Genomic DNA, 20,170 nt, shown 5'->3' with positions numbered 1-20,170 from the left:
CTCTATGGATTATCCTAGGAAAAGCAAATTTTGTGTTACTCTGTTGGAAGGAAAAAAACAGAAAGGGGTTATTAAAGGCACTGGACTCACTTCATCAAATGACAAAGAACTACTGGCTTTCATAAGTAATAACAGAGAATGAGCGACAGCTTTGTAGGCTCTGCAGAGGAGAGCTCCAAGTTAACCAGTGGATAAATTGCCATGCTGGGAAAATAAAACCATTCTAGAAGCTGACACCTGAAAGGCAGACACAGCAGGGGCTTCAAAGGGGGTGAGTTTGCAAGAGACCAGGTTGCCAGTGACACCAAGGCACAAAAAGTGCAACTTGACAACCCAAGGTCTTCATTCAGCCGAGTTCTCAGCTGTGGGTCTTGCTGCTGTTCTGATTTCATGCTAGATTTTACCTTTTAGGAAAGAACTTGGAAAAAATGACCTGAGGGTGCTCTAGGGACTCAGAAAACACATAAACTGTGTTAATCTCATGTGTTGCACCCCCCAAGACTTGATATTCTAGAGCAGCCAATACTGGCCGTGCTGCAGCGTGATGAGAGATGCAGATCCTGCTCAGAATGAGGATGAAGGATTCTCATAGTCTCCTGCAGGAACGTAGGAAGGATCAAATGTTCAACATACGCTTTGTCCGCAAGGGAAAGCAGAGCGAAGAATTCTCCGTTTCACTCCCGGTGGGTTTCAGGCATTAGTCATGGAAGAGGGATGTTGCGGGGCAAGATTTGAGCGGACACTCACACAACACTTGGGAAGGAGTTCCAGAATTGGCTCCATCACGCGCGGCTGCCCAGTGCCTGCACCGGAAAACCTCCACCCGACAGCGGCGGGCTCTTGCTGCCCTCTCCCGGGATACGACCGGCGGAGCCACCGCCCGGCTCGCCCGGAGCCCGAACCACCGTGGCGAAAATGGCGCGGAGGCTTTTGAGTGTCCCTGTCGCCAGGAGCTGGATTTATGGCGTGCGGCAGCGCCTGCACAACCACAGCCAGGGATTCGGCCCATGCCTGGCGTTCCGTAACAGGGCACAGGACTCACCCGTGACGGGAGATGCCGAAATTCCAACCGGCTCTCGGGATGCCGAAAATACCAGCCAGCTCTCGGGCGCGCTCGTCTCTGCTCCGTCGTAACGAGGGGGCTCATCTTCTCCAGGAATTGCCACGCTTGCTGTCGAAGGCCTGCGGAAGTAAACAAGAGAGGAGGATCACACCGTACCCAATCCAACGCCACGTTCTGGGCTGATGACCCCGAGGATGGATCTCCTGTCTCTGTGAAGAGGCAGTGGTCTAAGCTCAGAGCCCCAGTTCGGTTGGGATTCGAAGCTTCTGATGCAGCTGCTGCCCCGTTGGGTGGAGGGGAGCCGGGATCATGGCCTCTCACAAACCTCGCTACCACAAAAAAAAAACCCACATCAGGTCTTTGGCCTTTCAACATTGCCAAAAACTGTCCGACTTTGTAAACCCTGTGCCAGCTCCGACAGCGGTGGTGCCTTGAAGAGATGACCAAAGTGTTTGTCACAGCATGGAGCTGTGCCAGGGTAGGGTTAGGTTGGGTATCAGTAAAAGCTCTTTCCCCCAGAGGGTGATCGGGCAGGCTCCCCACGGAATGGTCATAACCCCAAGGCTGCCAGAGCTCCAGGAGCGTTTGGACAATGCTCTCAGGCACAGGATGGGATTGTTCGAATGTCCTGTGCAGGGCTAAGAGTTGGTCTCGGTGATCCCTGTGGTCCCTCCCAACTCAGCACATTCTGTCATTTTTTTCTAATATCTGAATCTTCTGTCTCAGCTTAAGGCTATTTCCCCATGCCTTCTCACTGCAGGCACTGTAGACGAGACAGGTCCCCCACCTCACTACAATCTCCTTCCAGGTAGCTGTAGTAGCCCCAAACCCTCCTCAAGTTGCCCCAAACCCCCGCCCTCTCCCCCCGGCTCCCTCCCGCGGCTGTCGCTCCTCCTGCCGCCAGGGGACGCTGCGGCGGCGGGGGCGCCGCTCTCTCCGCCCGCTGGGGCCGCGGAGGAGGCGGCGGGGCCGGGCCGGGCGGCGGCGGGAGGGACCGGGGGAGGGACCGAGGGACCGGGGCACCGGGGGAGGGACAGAGGGAGGGGCGGCGGCGGCGGGGCCGGGCCGGGGCCGGGGCCGGGCCGGGAGGCGGAACGCGCGGCCCCGCTGAACCCGCCGCGGGGCCTGCGGGAGCAGTATGGCCGCCAGCCTGTGGATGGGGGACGTGAGTGTCCGGCCGGGACCGCGCGGCTTTGTGACGAGGGCGGGGGGCGGCGGGACTGCGGGGGGAAGCGGCCGGGCCGGGGGGGCGCGGGGGGCACTGACCGGCTGATACCGTCACTGACCGGCACCCGCACACTCACTGACTGGCACCTTCACGTCGACCGACTGACACCCTCACACTGACACACCAATTGATGCCCTCACTCTGGCACCCTCACACTGACTGTCTGACACCATTACAGCAACTGACACTCTCACTCTGACTGACTGACACCCCCACACCAATTGACACCCTCACAATGACTGGCTGACACTCTCACTCTGACACCCACACAACAACCGACAGACTGACATCCTCACAGTTCTGACACCCTCACTGACGGACACCTGACACCAACTGACCCTCTCCCTGACTAACTGATCTCCTCACACCAGTGACCCCCACATTGACACAGCTGCACAGCCCCTCACACAGTCAGGCACACCTAAACTCCCCAAGTGACACTCACCTCACACACTCCTGTGCATGCTGACATGCTCACACAGGCTGACACACACACTCAGACATAACCCCAGCCCAACAGGCACATTTGTGAGCAGTTACACTCACACAAGCATACACACACCCCAGAGTTACCCTCTTGTCTGCCCGCAGCCAGGTCACAGCCACACTTACACCAGTGTCCCCGGTGGGCAGACACATGTGTGGGCACCAACAAGTCTCACACTTCCTTGCTCTTAAGAGGCACTTACACACTCCCATACAGCATGTACACTTGCATGCTTCGAGGATTTATCTGCTGTTTTACCAGCTCAGCTGCTATAGGCACTTATATGCTCATATTGTCCAGTTACACACACTCATGGTTGTGCTGCTAATTGTGCTCACACTTGTGGGCACTCACATTTGTATGCACCTCTCCAAGATTATCCCTCACAACCTGCCCCTTACATGCACACCTGTGGGTGCACTTACACCCTCACAGGGATTTTGACTCTCCTACGTGCACACACATTCACAAGCACTTACACACCCTGCTAGTTCCCTTATTCCTGCCTGTGTGTGTACCTGGCAGGAAGAGCACACTCACAAGTGCTTCTTCACCCAAGGGTGTCGTGATGCCCACTCATGTGCACACTGTGGGCACACTCACAGTGATGCACAGCCCACAGTGTCCCTTGTGTGCCCTTCACACACCCTCACTCTTGTGCCCTTGTGTCCCTCACCACTCGCTGCTGAGCACACACTTTCACACACGTGTGTACTCACCCCAGTGTGCTGTAGTGCTCTGCCACCCACCCACACTGCCTGTGTGTGTGTGTGTTCAGTGTGATGTGGTGCCTGCATTGCTGCCACTGTCATACGCTGTCACACATGCAGTCCCACTGCTGTGTGTAGTGTCTTTGCTGTCTGACACACGTTTGTACACACCTGTGTGCACTCCACTATGCGTGTACAGTCACACACACTAGCATGTCACAACTTCCCTGCCACCTGTTTCTTGGATGCACATCTTCCTTCAGCCCATTTCTTGCAGGTCTCACCAGCACAGTCCTGCTTGCATGTAGTGTTCTTCATCTCTCACGTGTGTGTGTGTACACACAGCCCAACACATCCCTGAGGATCCCACAGGGTACTTCTCTCCCACACGCACACTCAGCACACCCAGTTTGCCACCATATCAGGGAGTCCTCTACTGCCTCTGCTCATGCATGGAGAATCCCTGGAGTCTGTTCTCCCCTTTCCCCACCCAGAGGGTTATCTGCCTCCTCTCCACCATAAAGCCCATCTTCTTTTTCATTGCCACTCTCACAAGCAGGCCATGGCTCTTTGAGCCATGCAGACATATCCAAGCAACCTTTATGAATCCAGCTTTCCTGTACACACACACACTCCCCCAGGATCACCCTGCATGGCAGGTCTGTACAGAGTGGTGCTGCCTCTGCTCTTGGGACAAGTCAGTTCTGCCTCACACTCACCTCCACAGGGCATCTGCTGCCTTTTACACGTGCAAGTGCAGTGTGGTCACCTTCTTTCACATACTGCACATTCTGTCACACACACAAGGTGGAGCCACCTGGTACCTGACAGACACACAAATACTTGAGGGCTGTAGGTTACCATGAGCTACTTGTCTTACACAGGTAGATACATGGAGCTCTATATATTTCATATATATATTTTTCAGCTCCATGTTACCTGTCACACACAGTGCTCCCCATTTTAATTTTGGTTAGCTCCCTCCTCCAGTTTCTGTTATACAGAGATGTGCCCTGTTCACTCAGGCTCTTTATAGTATATTTGATCCAAATTCCAGCACCATTTCCTTGTAAGGGACTTGTCAGTCCCTCACATCACGCAGACAGCTGCTCTCCAGCATGTTCACATACACTCTTACCTGCACAGTGCCACCCTCACCTGTGACATGAACACGGTCAGTGCTCCCATGGGCTGGACGAAGCGTAGAGCCGCTGTGGGACGCGATTCCAGGGTTTCCCCCGAGTGCTGCCCTGGTATCTCCGGGGTTGTGCGAGGCAGACGCAGCTCTGCAGACCCCTACCGCAGCTCCACAGGGCAGTGTCACCTGCCGCATGCCACCTGGGGTTGCGCCACACCTGTGTACCCACAGCACTGGCCCAGCCTTCGCTTGCACCTGGAGAAGGAGCCTGCCACCTCCTTCTCCCCTGCTCCCTGTAGCGAATGCTCAGTTTGTTGCTGTATGTTTCTGAGTGGCTTTTGTCCTTCTGTGAAGCTCCCTGTTCTCTGAAATTCACGCTGTCTCTTGGGTTCCACTTTGCAGACTGTTGAGCCTGGTTCATGCATGCCTGCTGGTTTTGAGTGGCATCGACCCTCTTAAATGAGTCTTCTTTTTGAAGTGTAAGGGTAAAATCCTTCTCAATAATGTTTTAACTGCTTAGGGGGACATTGACACATATATTCTCTTTTTTGTAGATGCCCTGATCTAACTTACTTTTTTTTTTTTTTTTTGCTTTTGTAGCTGGAGCCCTATATGGATGAAAACTTTGTTTCAAGAGCCTTTGCCACCATGGGAGAGCTTGTACTGAGTGTAAAAATCATTCGAAACAGGTTGACAGGGTAACTGTTTCTGTTTGTTCTCCCAGTGCATTTGGACTGAAGTGTCGCCGTGATCCTTCCATATCAGAGTGAATTTTCCCTTTGAGTTTCCCACCATTGCTGCCACCAATATGAGAATATTGATGAGAGCAATGGAGAGGGCACTGCTGGCTCTTCAGCCTCCCCTCAACAAACAAGGTTTGGCCCTCATTCTGCAGTGCTCCAGCACTCAGTCAGAGCAGTGTATGTATCTCATTCCATCCCTCTGGGAATTATCACCCCCAGGCTTTGGTCACTAGTCTGTAGTGCAGCTATGTGATGCTGACAGAGGTGGGAAGTCTGACTTGGAGCAATATGAGAACCTTTAGAGTTCATTTGAAATAAAGTGAGTGACTGTATGCAGAATAAAGTAGTTTTATTCTTGTTCATTATTCTTTTAAGTGTCGTAATTTCAGTTTTCAGTAGTTTAAACTTGGGTCGGCAAATTGGTGGTCAATGAAAGTTGGAAGTAAACTGTAAACTAAACCATTTTCTATGTGCTTATGTTGACCTGACTTATGGTAAGTAGGGGTTATCCCTTGAGATCTAGCTTCTCTTTGGTAGCTTATGTTTATACTTTAAAAAGGAACTGTTCTATGTATTGCAACTATAGGAAATTTCCTACAAGTTATCTAAAATACAACTTTCCTCCTCAAACGTGTTTTAAATTTATAACCTTTGTCTCTTCTCTCCTGTGTTGTATGTTCAGAATTCCAGCAGGCTATTGCTTTGTAGAATTTGCAGATCTAGCTACTGCAGAGAAATGTTTACACAAAATCAATGGAAAACCACTTCCTGGTGCTACACCGGTAAGTAAATGGGATCAGCCATATGAGAACCAAAACTTGGAAGGGACTGATAGTGTAGAATCTCTAAGGATTACAGACAAATTCAACAGTTAGCAAACTGGGATTCTTCTCTGCTTTAGAGTTGAAGTTATGACTACAAAACTATTAATGTTCTTGCTCAGAAAATTGTTGAGAAAAATCACTGATTTCTTTGTGACTGTCTGGATAAAATCCAGGTGTAGAAGTGGTGTGGAGTGCGGAGTTTTTTATATCTGAGCATTTCTGCTGTTACCAAAGTTGGACTGATGAGAAGCCTGAGAAGAACAAGGAAGAAATTGGACTGAATATAGTGTGTGTCTGCCGTAATTCTTCCATCTCTCTCCTTTTGTACAATCATGGAGTCACAGAGTGGTTTGGTTTGGAAGGGACCTTAAAGCTTATCACATTTCATCCCCTACCATGGGCAGGGACACCTTCCACTAGACCAGGTTGCTCCAAGCCCCATCCAGCCTGGCTTTGAACACTTTCAAGGATGAGGCAACCTGAGAATTTACCTATGTGTGTTGTTACATGTGTACAGGATGAACTTGCAAGTTCACACTGACTTTTGAGTAACATTGATTTGCAAGAGAAACATGACTTTTAACCTTGCATTGTTCTTGGCCCTTAGCAAACAGAAGTTATTCAAACCTCTTTACAGTGAAGAAGGAGCCAGAGCATTGAATAATTGCAGTGCATAACTAATGTCTCCTGTACATAAAAGCTGGGTAGTTAAAAAGAAGAGGAGGAATAGTCAGAGAGGCTAATTTTAGGATGTTGACTCGAATGTGTGGTAGATTAAAATGGGACGGCTGACACAGCTGTCTGTTGTACCCACAGGAGTTGGCTGCAGTAGCTGGGGTGACTGGTTCATAAAGCAGCTCTAGAATCACCTCAGTTATGGTGTGATATACAAGGTAAATGGATTCCTGTTTCAGAGTAGTTAATACCTGGAGTAGGAAACTGGGAAGTTCAGATTGAACTATTTAGTCAACGTTCCTGAGAGGGTGACGTGCCTCGTTAAAAGGAGTCGACGAGAGGCCTGGAGATATCTGTTTCACGTGTTTGCTCATGATTAAAGCAAGCTGATCATCCTGGATGCCTTCTGTAGTCACTGGAGAGACAAAGAGAGCAGCTCTTGTAAGAGTAAGATAATAATGGAAGTTTGGTTTTGGGAATACCCATCCTTCTTCACAGTTTTGTTCAAATCACAGTGCTGTGTGGAGGGATGATTTGCATACCACGCAGAGAGAATTACAGATGTCAGGCAGAGATCCAAAGCAGCCCAAATCAGTGCACTCAGCAGGCAACTGCTCGGCTCATCCTTTGCATTTAGAGACTTCTGTTTACAGAAAACTTGACTGTGGCTCATGCTTTTATTTATTTTTAAATACTGAATCAGCCAAAGGAATAACAGAGAGCCATGGTGCTGGTGCTGTCTCTCTTTTCCAAGAATTGGTGTTCCCAGTTGCCGAGTGGATGTACTCTCAGGTGTCTCGATGATTTTAAACCCAGAATATGGCAGTGAAGAGCAGAATCCAAAAAAAAAAAATCTAAGTCCTTCAAAATGGAATGTAAATTTTGTGTTAGCTTGTAAATGATCCCCAGAAAGTTGTGTAGCGCTGTGCTCTAGAGAATGCAAGCATGCAAGGAACAGGACTGTAGCCTAGAGTTAAGTCTGTGCTCCGTTTCCCAAGAATTATTTACCTATCTTTGAGGGAAGGAAATCCATCATACAAGGTCCAGGAACACACTGGGCTCTTCACTGTACTGAACACATGCCCTGATCTCTAGGGCATTTCTGATTGTGATCTGAAATCCTGATTTCTGATCCTGAGATTAGCCCCTGATCTCTAAGAGCTGATCCAAAGATCTTGGTCTAAACTTACATTTAAGTTGGGCACAAGTTGCTGAAGTCTGATAGGTTGGGGACAGAGAGTTCCAGATGTGCCAGAGGGCACAAATCTGGAAACTTGTTGTAAAAATAAATTCAGATGCAAAATTTAGAGAGGCCTCCAGTGTCCAATGTAGTTCTTTCAGAACCTTTTAATTTTGGATCTTGCTAAATGTCCAGAACCAAGTATTTAGCCACACTTCCAGACTCAGGTTGATTCCATTTTCCAGTGTGGTGGATTCTGGTCTGCCAGTGTTTGTGTTAAATCACAAAACTCCAATAGTGGTGCTGTCATTTCATTTTAAGGCCTTAAAACTGGAAGAAATTTAACATTTGTTATTAGTACCTTCTGTTCGGGTTCTGATTTTCATTATTATATCTGTATTGGCACTAAATAAAAATGTGCTTGTTACCTTAACTGGCTGGCCTGAAGGCAATTGAACATGTATCAGCATTAAAAAAGTTGTATTAAATCAGTTTATTGTATTTTTTTCCTAATTGTTTGAAATCATATGACAACATTTGAATGTATGGATTCATTTTTGCCTTGTTTCAGGCGAAGCGATTTAAATTGAATTATGCAACGTATGGAAAACAGCCTGATAACAGGTAAGTGCTCAATATTTAAATATTAATTTTGCTTGCCTAATGTCTCTTTATCAATTGCCTTGCAAAAAGTATTCAAAATATGTAAACCTGAAGTTCATCGCTGCCAGTCTTTAGCAGAGGGAGGAGAACTTAGACTGCCAGTTTTGTGCTTTGCCCTGTGTGTGGCACAGCAGATTATCCACTGTCCTTAACGGTATTTAAACTTTGTAGCATCAAAGTATGTAATCATATCTTATCATTTGAGATCTATAAATTATAATTTAAGATCTATATATCGGAAATAGTGTATCTATAAATGAGATATTAATGTTTTCTTGCCATATGAGAAATCAGAGATATCCTGTGAGTAATAAGCAGTGAAATAATCTTTAAATAAAAAGCAGTATTAAGTAGGTTGGTTGTGCTGCTTGAATTAACTTGAAAAAGCAGTGTCAATAAAAATATTATTTAAGCAGCTTAACTGGTGACACTTCAAAGTCTCCATTAAATGGTCTTTTAATATCACTCTTCTCTGAGTTCAAATATTTAGGCTAAATGGTAACTGTCACTCAGCATGTCCCTTTTGTGTGTGTGTGTGATTGTATTTAAGAAGTTTTCTTTTGATTTCTTTAGTCCAGAATATTCCCTTTTTGTGGGAGACCTGACTCCTGACGTGGATGACGGGATGTTATATGAATTTTTTGTTAAAGTTTATCCATCGTGTAGAGGTGGAAAAGTTGTTTTGGACCAGGCAGGAGTATCCAAGTAAGTAATCTTTTATTCACTCTTTTTTTTTCACTTCACATGTGGCAACAGGAAGGATAGAATGCAGTAAAGGGGGAAAAAATTATTTTTCTTAGATTTTAGTGATCTTAAAATATAGTGTTCTTGGCCATTCAGTCTGCAGTTTGCGTGAGTTTTAATCGTCACCATGGGTATTACTCCTCTGTCAGTGTGAGGCCCTTTGTGTGTTATTGCACTTCTTAAAATGCTGAAAAATGTCTTAAGTAATCTTGAAACACTCCCTTCCTGGACTCTCGGGTGGAATTGTGCTTTACAAACTTTAGGCTATTGAGTGTATATTCCTGTGAGAGCTGTACAGGTTTTTATTTCAAACAAGGTAGGGCACACAAAGCTGTGATTCACTGTCAGGTTCTCAGTAGATGCCTTGTTTGTCTTTCCTGAAAACGTCTTGCGAAAAACAGGTATCAAAAAGTTGGATTTCTTAATGTAGTTAAAACATTTTCCAAATAGCACAAAATTAAGCTGAATTTTCCAGATGAGGGAGCAGTTGGTGAGCATCCTTGTTTTCAAAGCAGAGCATGGCTTCAGTGAAGCACAATTTTCTGATATAATACCTGTGAGAATGTTGGGATAAGATACAGGCTATGGCTGTAGGTGCCCCCACCTTCTCATATGCAGTTTCTCAGTCTTAGACATGCTGGTTTGAAGGAATCTCTGGAGGTCTCTGGTCCGGCTCCAAACAGGACTGCAGCCAGCACTAGATCATATCATCCATGAATTGTGTGGCCTGGAAAACCTGGAAATAATTCAACCTGGAAAACAGGAGATAATTCAACCTGTCTGGGCAGCCTGTTCCAGAGCTGCACTCCCTCCCCAGTCATGAAGTTCCTCTTCATGTCCAACCTGAACCTCTTGCAGAGCTGCTCTGTCACTCTGGCTGTTGGGTCCTCGTGCTGTCATTGCCACCTCACCTGGGACTGACACTGCTGGGTTGGGTTCTGCATGCCTTCTGCTCCTCCTCCTCTTCGGTGTAAACCCCGCAGTTCCCGTTGTGCTGCACCTGCTTCAGTCTCTGTCTATAGAACAGGTGTTGGTACTGCAGGCTGGACTATTCGCTGGGTTTTGGGAGCTGTACATAGGTACAGACCTCAAGGAAAGGGAATCCGTGGTAGCTTGGGAAGTGGGGAAGGAGCAGGGACTTAGAGTCCTGTTTCTGGGAAAAGCAAAGCTGTCTCCCCTGGCAGTGCCAGAGTGTTGGTGCCGGGGGCTTTGTTGGGACTTGTGCAATTGCTCAAAGCTGAGGCAACTGCAGGTGTCAGTGTGATGGGAGAGAGGAGCTTAGGGCTTGCGGACATGCCCAGTGAAGTCCTGGCCCTTCCAACCAGGGCTGCTGGATCAGGAAGGCCTCCTCCCAGCACCTCTTGTTCCAGACAGGAGAGGAACTTGGAGCGTGGTGCTGTGGTGCTATACCTGCTTCTCTGCTTTCTGCTGAGGGTGCAGGTGTTGGGGCTTTTCCAAACTTCAGGGACAGGACAGAAGGTCTGCAAGGAGGTCCTGGCCAGGAAGAAATGATTTCTTTTCACACCAGTGATTTAGCCATTGGTGTGGAAAAACTAAATGTCTGGAAGACTTGGAAGAATCACTGTCTCCCTTGCAGTACCCAGCGTCTATTCCTGTACACTGCATCCAACTCCACCTGTCTCTATTTTGGAACTCCCAGTCTTCCCAGTTTCTCTTAAACACTCCTGGTCCCATCTGAAAATCTGCAGGAGTCTTTTGGCAGCTTAGAAACTTAGTTGGGTTTGTGCGTGAACACCTTAAACTAACTTAGAAGTTGACTTGCGCTGGATCAATTTGCCATAGTCCTTTGGCAGAGGGCAAGTTAAACGAACATGGGCCTGTGTACAGTTTTGCTTGTGTTTAATAATCTAGTTTGTATGTAGATAAGCCTAATCTTTGATCTGGTCTTTTTGTGAGGAGGATACATCCATACCTGTATATATGTATTAAAATAAGATATTTGGACTTGTGTGTGGAGCTTGCTGTGCAAGGTACTGCGTTTTCTGGGGCATGAACTGCTCTGGAATAGCTGCCAGTGGGGACCTCCCATGAGTAGTAGGTGATGCTGCTTTCAAAATAGCACATTACTTGGTGTTTAGCAGTTCACACAGAATAGATAATGCACTGTAAATTTACACCCTTGCTTACGGCTCGTTCTTTTCCCCAGGTAGACAAGCCCTTCCCTCCCAGACTCCTTCCTTTGCTTAGATGGATTCCTCCCACACCTAAGTCTTTGATCTTTCTGCTGCATGAGGCAGCCCATCCCATGACAGGATCCTGGCACTGCCCTCTTGGATGCTGTTGCATTGCTTCTGACTCACTACAGCATCAAAATCCCACGCAAAGGATCGTTGGGGTTGGAGAGAGTTGGAGATTTCTGTCTGGCTGACGTGTAGTGCTGCCACACCACAGTGAAGGGTTGTTGCAGAGTCTAGGGGTTCTGGATGTGCTGTCCCTGTTCCAGCTGTGCTCTTGGAGCAGGTTTTAGCTATTTGATGTTAAGAGCTCATTTTCAGGCCCAGTGTTGGAAATGCTGTTGCTGGAAGTAGCAGAAAGCCTATTTGAATATATTCCTGTTGAAAAGCGAACTTGACTGGAAAGCATATCTCATTGACCCTAGGGAAAAGTAGTGTTTTCCTTCACAGCGGGGCAGTTTTGGATACGAGCAGTGTCTGTCTTGTCAATCCTGTGCTGACTTGCAACTCTTGAGATTATCAGTATCCTCCCAGCAGGGATTTGGGGTTTTACCACTGTCAGTTCAAGGCATTTCAACATGGCTTGTGTCAGCTCACTTCCGGTTCCCCAGAATCCACTGGCACAAGATCTACTTTACATTGACAAGCCCTTGAAAGCACTGCCAGAGCTTAGACATGTGGCTTCAGGCATTTAGGAAGAACAACTGGAAGGCAGAATCATTTCATCTCTCCCAAAAGCAGGAACAGCCCTAATGAACGTTTTCATTCACTGTGTTTCCCAAACCAATTCAAATTTCACTGTAACTAATTTTTATAACGTGGCATGGCTCTTTGGGGTTGGTTTTATGTGAGTTATTCTGTGTCTCTGCAGAGGTTACGGGTTTGTGAAATTCACGGATGAACTGGAACAGAAGAGAGCACTGACAGAGTGTCAGGGAGCTGTGGGGTTGGGCTCTAAACCTGTACGCTTGAGTGTGGCTATACCAAAAGCGTGAGTAGAAGAACAGGTGGATGTTTACATGAGAAATCACATCTGTTTTTAAATGCCTTTTAGTGCTTCAGGTACATGTCCTGGATGTTTCCATCACAAAATGAAGGAATACCTATGAATATGGGGAGCATCAGAATGCCAAGAAGTTCAAAGAAATTATAACATTAGCTCAAGACTAAGCATTTTACACTGTTTTGAATTGTAAACATTATTAAACCCACACACATGCACACACACTGTAGTTAAATATGATTGTTTTTAAAGTGTATGTTCCTTTGCATTAAATTGAAATCGTCTAAATCTGCTTATTGATGTCTGGATAGCAAAGCTCAACTACCTTGCTAATTCTATTATGATGTCTACTACATGTCAGAGTTTTGGGGCAGGGATTAACTTTTTTTTCTGTGTTTGTTCAGAACCTGATACAATGAGATCCTGGTCTGACTTGGGGCTCGTAGCACTAGGGTAATACGAATCATAGTAATTGCTCCCTATTTGAATAATATTTAGATTTTCAGTGACCTCATAAGCCTTGGGGGGGGAAAAGGAAGAGAAAAGCAGAAAAAAGGGGTGTATCATGGTGAGAAGATTGATGTTTCCTTCTTCCTACTTCTCACTAATTTCATCATGAGTAGAAATGGCTTTATTTGTGACATATTTTCATTTTCAAACAATATTTGTCATCTCATTTTTTCAAATCTTGATAGGTGGAATCCTAGTTACTTGGGAATGCTGCCACTTTATGGAAAGGAATAGGAATTTTAGTCAGTTCACAGGGTATTTAAGTTTATTTTTTGATTACTAGTAGTTCTTATTTCATGAACTTTTTCAAGTCTGTGCATTGAAGACCACCCAGTTCAGAGAGAAAGGGGACAAGTCCTTGCTTAGGTTTCTGTACGACAGTGGCAGAAGGGAGTTTTTTCATTCTTACAAAAGAAAACTCCAGGATTTTTGCAAGACTTTAAGTCTTTAACTCTTCATGTAAAGCAAGACTCAGTACCTTCTCTCAGAAAGCTGCAGATCACTTAACTTCATCCTCTTTATCAGAAGGGAAAAGGGACCCCAGTATCTGGATTGTGGCTCAGGATTGTTCAAAACTGAAGCTCACAGTCCTGAACTCTTCCCTTCGCAAAGGCAGGAAGTGATACCCAATTAGCTCATAAAGAATGAAAGCAATGTTTATTAAGGAAGAGGAATATGAATACGGGAAGGGGCATTAAATTTAAACCACTTCTTTCTTTATGCAAATGTATGCAAATAATAAATACTGCTGCAGTAAATAGTGCTTCTATTTTAAAGATTGAAATTTGCATGTTAGACTAAGCCTTGTCTTTTTACCACATTGTATCTTAAGCTATTTCACTGGTTTTTTCATACTTGTTCTGCAATATTTGCAACTTACTCCTGCTTTATTTTTTGAAGTAATCGTGTGAAACCAATGGAGTACAATCAGATGTACAACTATAATTACAACCAGTATTACCAACAGTATCACAGCTACTACGCGCAGTGGGGGTACGACCAGAACACAGGCAGTTACAGCTACAGCTACCCCCAGTATGGCTACACGCAGAGCACCATGCAGGTAGGGCAGCACAGAAACACCACGGAGCTTGAAAGGTGGCGTGGGAATATCTTCAGCTCTGAGAGTCACAGAATGTCGTGAGCTGGAAGGGACCCACAGGAATCATTGAGTCCAGCTCCTGGCCCTGCCCAGGACACCCCAACAATCCTACCCTGTGCCTGAGAGCATCGTTTGAATGCTCCTGGAGCTGGGGCAGCCTTGGGGCCATGACCATTCCTTGGGGAGCCTGTTCAGTGCCCAAGCACCCTCTGAGGGAAGAATCTTTTCCTGATATCCAGCCTAACCCTCCCCTGACACAGCTCCAGTCATTCCTTCAGGTCCTGTCCCTGGTCATGGAGAGCAGAGATCAAAGCTGTCCTTTGGGAGGGGCTGCAGACCCTAATGAGCTCTGCCCTTAGTCTCCTCTGCTCCAGACTGAACACACCAAGTGATCTTAGTATAGACCTCTTAATAATGAAGTCTTAATATAGCTACTATTTAGTGTTTAGCCCCTGGTGTGTCCTGCTGCCTTATGGGGGGTATATTGCTGCGGTAAGAAAAGGTCTGGAGGACACAAAGGGTCTCTTGATGTGCTTGTCATGGTAGAAGAGTTCTCTTGGTACAGGCAGTGCTCAGAGTGCCTTTGGGATCCTTCATAAGCTTTGTTAAAAAGGGTAGAACACATCAGAACTGCCCCCCCACTTCAACCCTGGAATTTCAAGAACTGCCTCTGTTGGAGTTTTAGTGTGGGGATCTTGCCTGTGGAGTGTTGGGAATGGAACACATGCTTATGTGTGAAGAATTCTGTTGTAATAACTCCAGTATAAAAGTCAGTCTCTGACAGTACTAATCAACAAGTGATGCTTGAAAAAGAAAATATAATTATCCACTGTCCTAAGGGGTTTGTTTCTCCTTGCAGACATACGAAGAAGTTGGTGAGGATGCATTGGAAGGTAAGTTTCTCAAATTCTGTATTGAAGTTGTCTGTTTGTTCTGCACTGCTTAGAGATGGACTTTCTCAAATTGCCCCTAATTTCAATTTATAATATATCTTTGAATAAATCTAAATCTGAGAAAATTTGTGGATCACTATCACCTAGAACAGTTGCATCTTGGTTTTACTGCTGCTGCTCCTAGTCTGAACCTGGTGAGGATGGAAACTATTTGACTTCCCCAGCACTGAGATTTTAATCTTCTGTAGTACTGAAATTTTTATCCTTTTTTCACTAGGGTTTTTTTTTCTGAGATGCTACCAAGAAAAAAGTGGATATTCTGTTTTTCTATAAAATCTTGACATTTAGAGCCCAGAATACTTCATTGTGCTTTTAGTTTAAAAATAAAAGGGAATAATATTAATCAGCATGCTGATAAAATATTTCAAGCTGTCCTTTCTTGAAATGGGTCACTAAACCAGATTGGGGTTTTAGATACCTGTACAAGTAGCTTTCATTTATTGATGCAAGAAACTGTCATTCCATGCCAGCAGTTCCAGATTTCTGTCTTGAGTGGAATATGCACTGTGCAGTGTATCTTACTCTTCTCTTAAAAAAAAAAATTAAATTACATGGTAACAGATCTACAGGATCCACAGGTATGAGTAATGATGTGTGCAGAAGCTCCTAATGGCTCTTAAAAGCATTCCAGGAGAGCTTTCCTTTTGCTGAACCAAACATACCAGGACTAGAGTTGGAATATCTCTGGATATCTCTTTTTGTGGTTGATTAAATGAATGATTCCTTCATTTGTAGGAAACTGAATTCATGTATTGCCACTGTATCATTCCTTTTCCTTAAATCTCTTCTCCTGTAATGTGTTAAAACATGATGTAGCTAAAACCAAACATAGAATCCTGGAATGGTTTGGGTGGAAAGGAACTTCAAAAGCCATCTTTTTCCACGTGCTGCCATGGGCAGGGACACCTTCCACTAGACCTGGTTGCTCCGAGCCCTGTCCAACCTGGCCTTGGACACTTCCAGAAATGGAGCAGCCACAGCTTCTCTGGGCAACCCCTGCCAAGGCCTCACCTCCCTCACAGGGAAGTTACATGTTTACAAACATTTTATTCCTGATGTGTTTTAGAGTCTTTCCATTCATTCAGCTTTGCACTGAGTCATTCACTGACCCGTGTGATTGTGCTACTCTGATAACCTGAGCTTTGGGTTGCCAGTGTTGTTAGGTGAGCTTTAGACCCCACAGGGGTTTGGGGAGTCCATCACTGTGCATTGGGAGCAGCAGGATTGGATCTGCTGGCTTGTTGTCCAGCTCCAAAATGTTTCTCAAACATTTCTTCCACATGTAAAATAGGGCTACATTCACACATAATGCTGTGGTGCCACTGGCACTCCCTTGGTTCCTAACTGGGACTCCAGCTTTGAGCTGCTAGAGGCATTGGCAGACAAGCTCTGGTGACTGCTTGCAGCAGTATAGGATGCTTCCGTCCATCCGTCCATCCATCATTTGTGACCTCACGGTGGAGTGAGCAGGAGGGAACAGGTACCTCTGCTTCTGCTCCTGCCCTTTCCATCAGGACGAGCCCCTTCTGGCAGTGCAGGTGGCTGCACTGGGCTGTGAGGTGCAGGTGTGTGTTCCCTCCACTGGCCCTCCTGTGGGGCAATCACCGCTGAAAAAAGGGATGTGTTTGGATGCAGTTATTCCTTATCCCATTGCAGCGAGATTGACTAGGGCTGATCTGGTCAGGTTCGTAATTGGGCAAGTGCTGGCAAGTGCTGGGAATGTTTGGTGATTCACAGAATCACAGAATACTTGGGGTTGGAAGGACCTGTGGATATCATCCAATCCAACCCCCTGTTAATGCAGGCTTACCTAGAGTATGGGACACAGGAACACATCCAGGTGGGTTTGGAATGTCTCCAGAGAGGGAGGAGACTCCACACCCTCCCTGGGCAGCTGTTCCAGTGCTCTGCCACTGTCCATGAAAAGAACTTCTTGTTCACGTTGGGGTGGAACTTCCTGTGTTTTAGTTTATGGCCATTGCTCCTTGTCCTGTCAGCAGGCACCACTGAACAGAGTCTGGCACTATTCTTTGACACCTGCCCTGGAGGTATTGAGACTTCCCCCATGCTTGTTTTAATAAACCAACTTGTTTTACAGGGTGGGTTTTTTCTGAACACCTTTGATGTGTGACCTGTTTTTCTGTCTTTCCTTCCACAGATCCCACGCCTCAGTTAGACGTCCATGAAGCAAACAAGCAGTTTATGGAACAGAGTGAAGAGCTCTACGATGCCTTGATGGACTGTCATTGGCAGCCTTTGGACACTGTCTCATCAGAGATCCCAGCTGTGTTATAGCCTTGCTGCTGAGGCGTTGTGTCTGTGGGACATCCTGCCAGTGCGCTCCGGACTGTTACGCTGCCCCTGGATCCTGCAGTAGTGAGGGGTGGCCCTTTCCCCACCCAGGTCTGGTACTCGGAGTACAGGAGGACTGTGGCCTTTCCTGTAGAGAACAAGTATTGTAGGAGCATCACGGTAACCTTTATTCATGGTGAAAATTAGAACTGCGACAGTTTTGTTCCTTTTGTCTTGAAATGAACTCTTAATACTTACTGGGAATTGTAATTTATAAACTTGCAACAAGATGGCACAGGGGAGAGACTCTACTCCATCGTACAATAAAAAAGTTGGTCTTTTAAGTAAAATTACCCTTTGCATTTTGGTTCCTGCCCATCTTTCTGTTTTGCTGCCCATTCGACTGTTTTAAGTCATTTGACCCAACGCTCATGAATGTGTTATTTTAAGAAAGATCATTGTTGGACACCATGAAAATGTCTCAAAATCTTTCTAGTGACTGAGTAAGGTTGCTGTAACTTGAGCATGGGATGAAAGCTTATGTTCTGGTTAACTTAAACTATGATCTTGAGCTTGCAAGTTTGGTGTTCTTAAGGAATCAACTCAAAGAGCACTTTGGAGAGCAAAGACGGAAAGGAGCATTATAAAGCTACAGATTGATGCCTTTTACTTGGTGATCTCTTGCACACCAGGCCTGCTTTTCCACCTGTGTATGAGGAAATAATTCCCCATCAACCAAGCAGTTTAAAACACTTTTTCCAGCAACCATATTTAAATGTTATTTTGTGTATCATGCCTTTATTTTTTTTATTGTGGGAACACCTTGATGGTCTCATTGAGATGTTGAGATTTTGTAGTGTCTTCCACTGTCTGGTCAGAGAGAAACTGAAGATCTTGCAGCAAAAACGGGTCAGAGAAATTGCATTGATGTACTGTGCAACAAATGGTTGTTAACCTGGAAAGTGGTTTACTACTGGATGATGTCTAAGCTGGATGGACAAGCAATATATTTAAGATGATATGTTGCATTAGAGGTGAAAGTGAAAATAATAGCACTTATATACATGTTATAAGCCCTTTTTCAGGCTTTTGTGCCTTAAACTCTTGGAGAAATAGGAACAGAGAAACTACCTGTAATAAATGTCTATCCAAGGAATAGTTTGGTAACTGGAATTGCTACTGCAGAGCATTTCGTTGCCTCCCTGCCCATGTTGATGCAGAGATTTACCACAAAATTTAAATACTTTGATAAAGCTACTTCTACTACACCTTTGTTTGTGTCCATAATTATGACGTATTTGTCAGTCTGTGGTCTTTTTTATCAACTGGAAGTGGGAATGTGATGGGAATGGTGATGTGACTGGAGTTAGGTTATTCCTAACGAGTGGAGCTAGAGGACTGCGTTCTCATTTGCTGTGAATTTTCCTCGTGATGTGCCCCTGACTGTGCTGCTGTCTCACCTTCAGCTGCTCTGAATGTAAGGAAAGGAATGTTCCCTGTGCATGCCAGGAGTTTTGGACGCAGCAGAAGTGGAAGAGAGCAGAGCTTTATATTCTCTGATGTGGCCGCTCAGCTCAGGACAGCCCCTGTTCTTGGGAAGTTCAGCAGAGTGGCATTGCAGAAGTGATGTAAAGAAGGGGGTTTAAAACATTTTCTAGATCATTCTGTTTCTGTGCTGCCCTGTATGCCCCCCCTTCTCCTATTTTGAAGTTGCCTTTCCCTACCCCCACAAATTTTAGCTTTTACAATGTGGCCATCCCAGTTTGCTCCAGGGGGTGAAGCCACACTTATTTATCAATATGAATTTATTCTGCTGTTCTGATCTGCCCAGCATTGCTGTCTGTGGAGTATTTCCTAATGCCTGGATAAACTACCTCTATACAAGTCTGTCTCTAGTGAAGAGCAGGTTATCAGGGAGCAGACAGCAACCCTGTGGGAAAATCCTTTTGCTCTCTGCTTCTGTTTTGTGGTGGAAAGAAAAATGGTAAATATTAATCCTAAATAAAACCCGTCCTAACCTCTAATTCCTGGGAGAGCTGGGCACATACAAACCCTCGTGAGGAATAATTTGGGAGTGCAAAGGCCAGCAGAGATGACCTGCTGACGCCTGTTTACTGGTGCTGCAGAACTTAAAATAGCTCTTGCTTTCCTTTTAGGAGAGAGGTTGATGCAAGGTTCTGGGCCTCATTCCCTGGAGGTATGAGCCAGGCTTTTGGGGTTGTTTGGAAGAATCTCAGCCAAGGTTCTGTGGTGCTGTTAAATCTCTGCATTGTTTGGTTTTTTTAATTATATCACTTACTCATCTTAATGTTCATTTTCAGCTCTCGGCCATTATTGCAGTGTCTGAAGCACAGGAGAGACTTTTACGTGGAGCTACAAAACAGCCACCACCTGGGATTTGTAGGGTTTGCCTTTTGGAATCCAAGTTAAATAGAGTGTGGGATTTTGTTTCTCCCGGATGGCTACAGGAAAACCCAGATTAATTACCATTTAGTGTCACACAGGATGAAAGACAAGGACTCCGTGTAGTAAGGTAAATTCTGCTTTTATCTCTGTGTGCTAAAAGCAAGAAGTCCAAGGCAGATGATATCACAGCTCCTGGGGATTATGTAATTCCTGCAAATTGCATCCAAATCTGCAACAGAGATCATGAAGCACTC

At 45.7% G+C, this 20,170-nt stretch overlaps 1 protein-coding gene across 5 annotated transcripts; it reads left to right on the top strand.

Moving 5' to 3' along the window:
• Positions 1-2,127: 2,127 nt before the first annotated feature.
• On the top strand, positions 2,128-18,776 carry TRNAU1AP (tRNA selenocysteine 1 associated protein 1). 5 transcript variants are annotated; one of them, XM_069035895.1, is made up of 10 exons: positions 2,129-2,228; positions 5,029-5,105; positions 5,227-5,324; positions 6,052-6,151; positions 8,620-8,672; positions 9,285-9,416; positions 12,522-12,641; positions 14,064-14,226; positions 15,125-15,158; positions 17,377-18,776. In XM_069035895.1, exons 3-10 carry the CDS (start codon positions 5,239-5,241, stop codon positions 17,511-17,513), a joined length of 825 nt encoding a protein of 274 aa, XP_068891996.1. In that variant the 5' UTR covers positions 2,129-2,228; positions 5,029-5,105; positions 5,227-5,238; the 3' UTR covers positions 17,514-18,776. The 5 variants fall into 5 exon arrangements, with proteins under 5 accessions (XP_068891995.1, XP_068891998.1, XP_068891996.1 ...); XM_069035896.1 differs by having other exon boundaries at positions 5,029-5,111; XM_069035894.1 differs by lacking the exon at positions 5,029-5,105 and having other exon boundaries at positions 2,128-2,228.
• Positions 18,777-20,170: the final 1,394 nt, after the last annotated feature.

Source organism: Aphelocoma coerulescens, chromosome 23 (assembly GCF_041296385.1).
Source record: "Aphelocoma coerulescens isolate FSJ_1873_10779 chromosome 23, UR_Acoe_1.0, whole genome shotgun sequence".
Lineage (NCBI taxonomy): Eukaryota > Metazoa > Chordata > Aves > Passeriformes > Corvidae > Aphelocoma > Aphelocoma coerulescens.
This window is presented reverse-complemented; position numbering and strand designations above follow the sequence as displayed.

What these genes read in the sequence shown, in the direction of transcription:
- TRNAU1AP (XM_069035893.1), top strand. Translation starts at nt 5,861, where the DNA reads ATGGTAAGTAGGGGTTATCCCTTGAGATCTAGCTTCTCTTTGGTAGCT. An exon ending in CACTTCCTGGTGCTACACCG is followed by an intron (nt 6,152 to 8,619) that starts GTAAGTAAATGG and finishes GCCTTGTTTCAG; the next exon opens with GCGAAGCGATTTAAATTGAA. An exon ending in GACCAGGCAGGAGTATCCAA is followed by an intron (nt 9,417 to 12,521) that starts GTAAGTAATCTT and finishes GTGTCTCTGCAG; the next exon opens with AGGTTACGGGTTTGTGAAAT.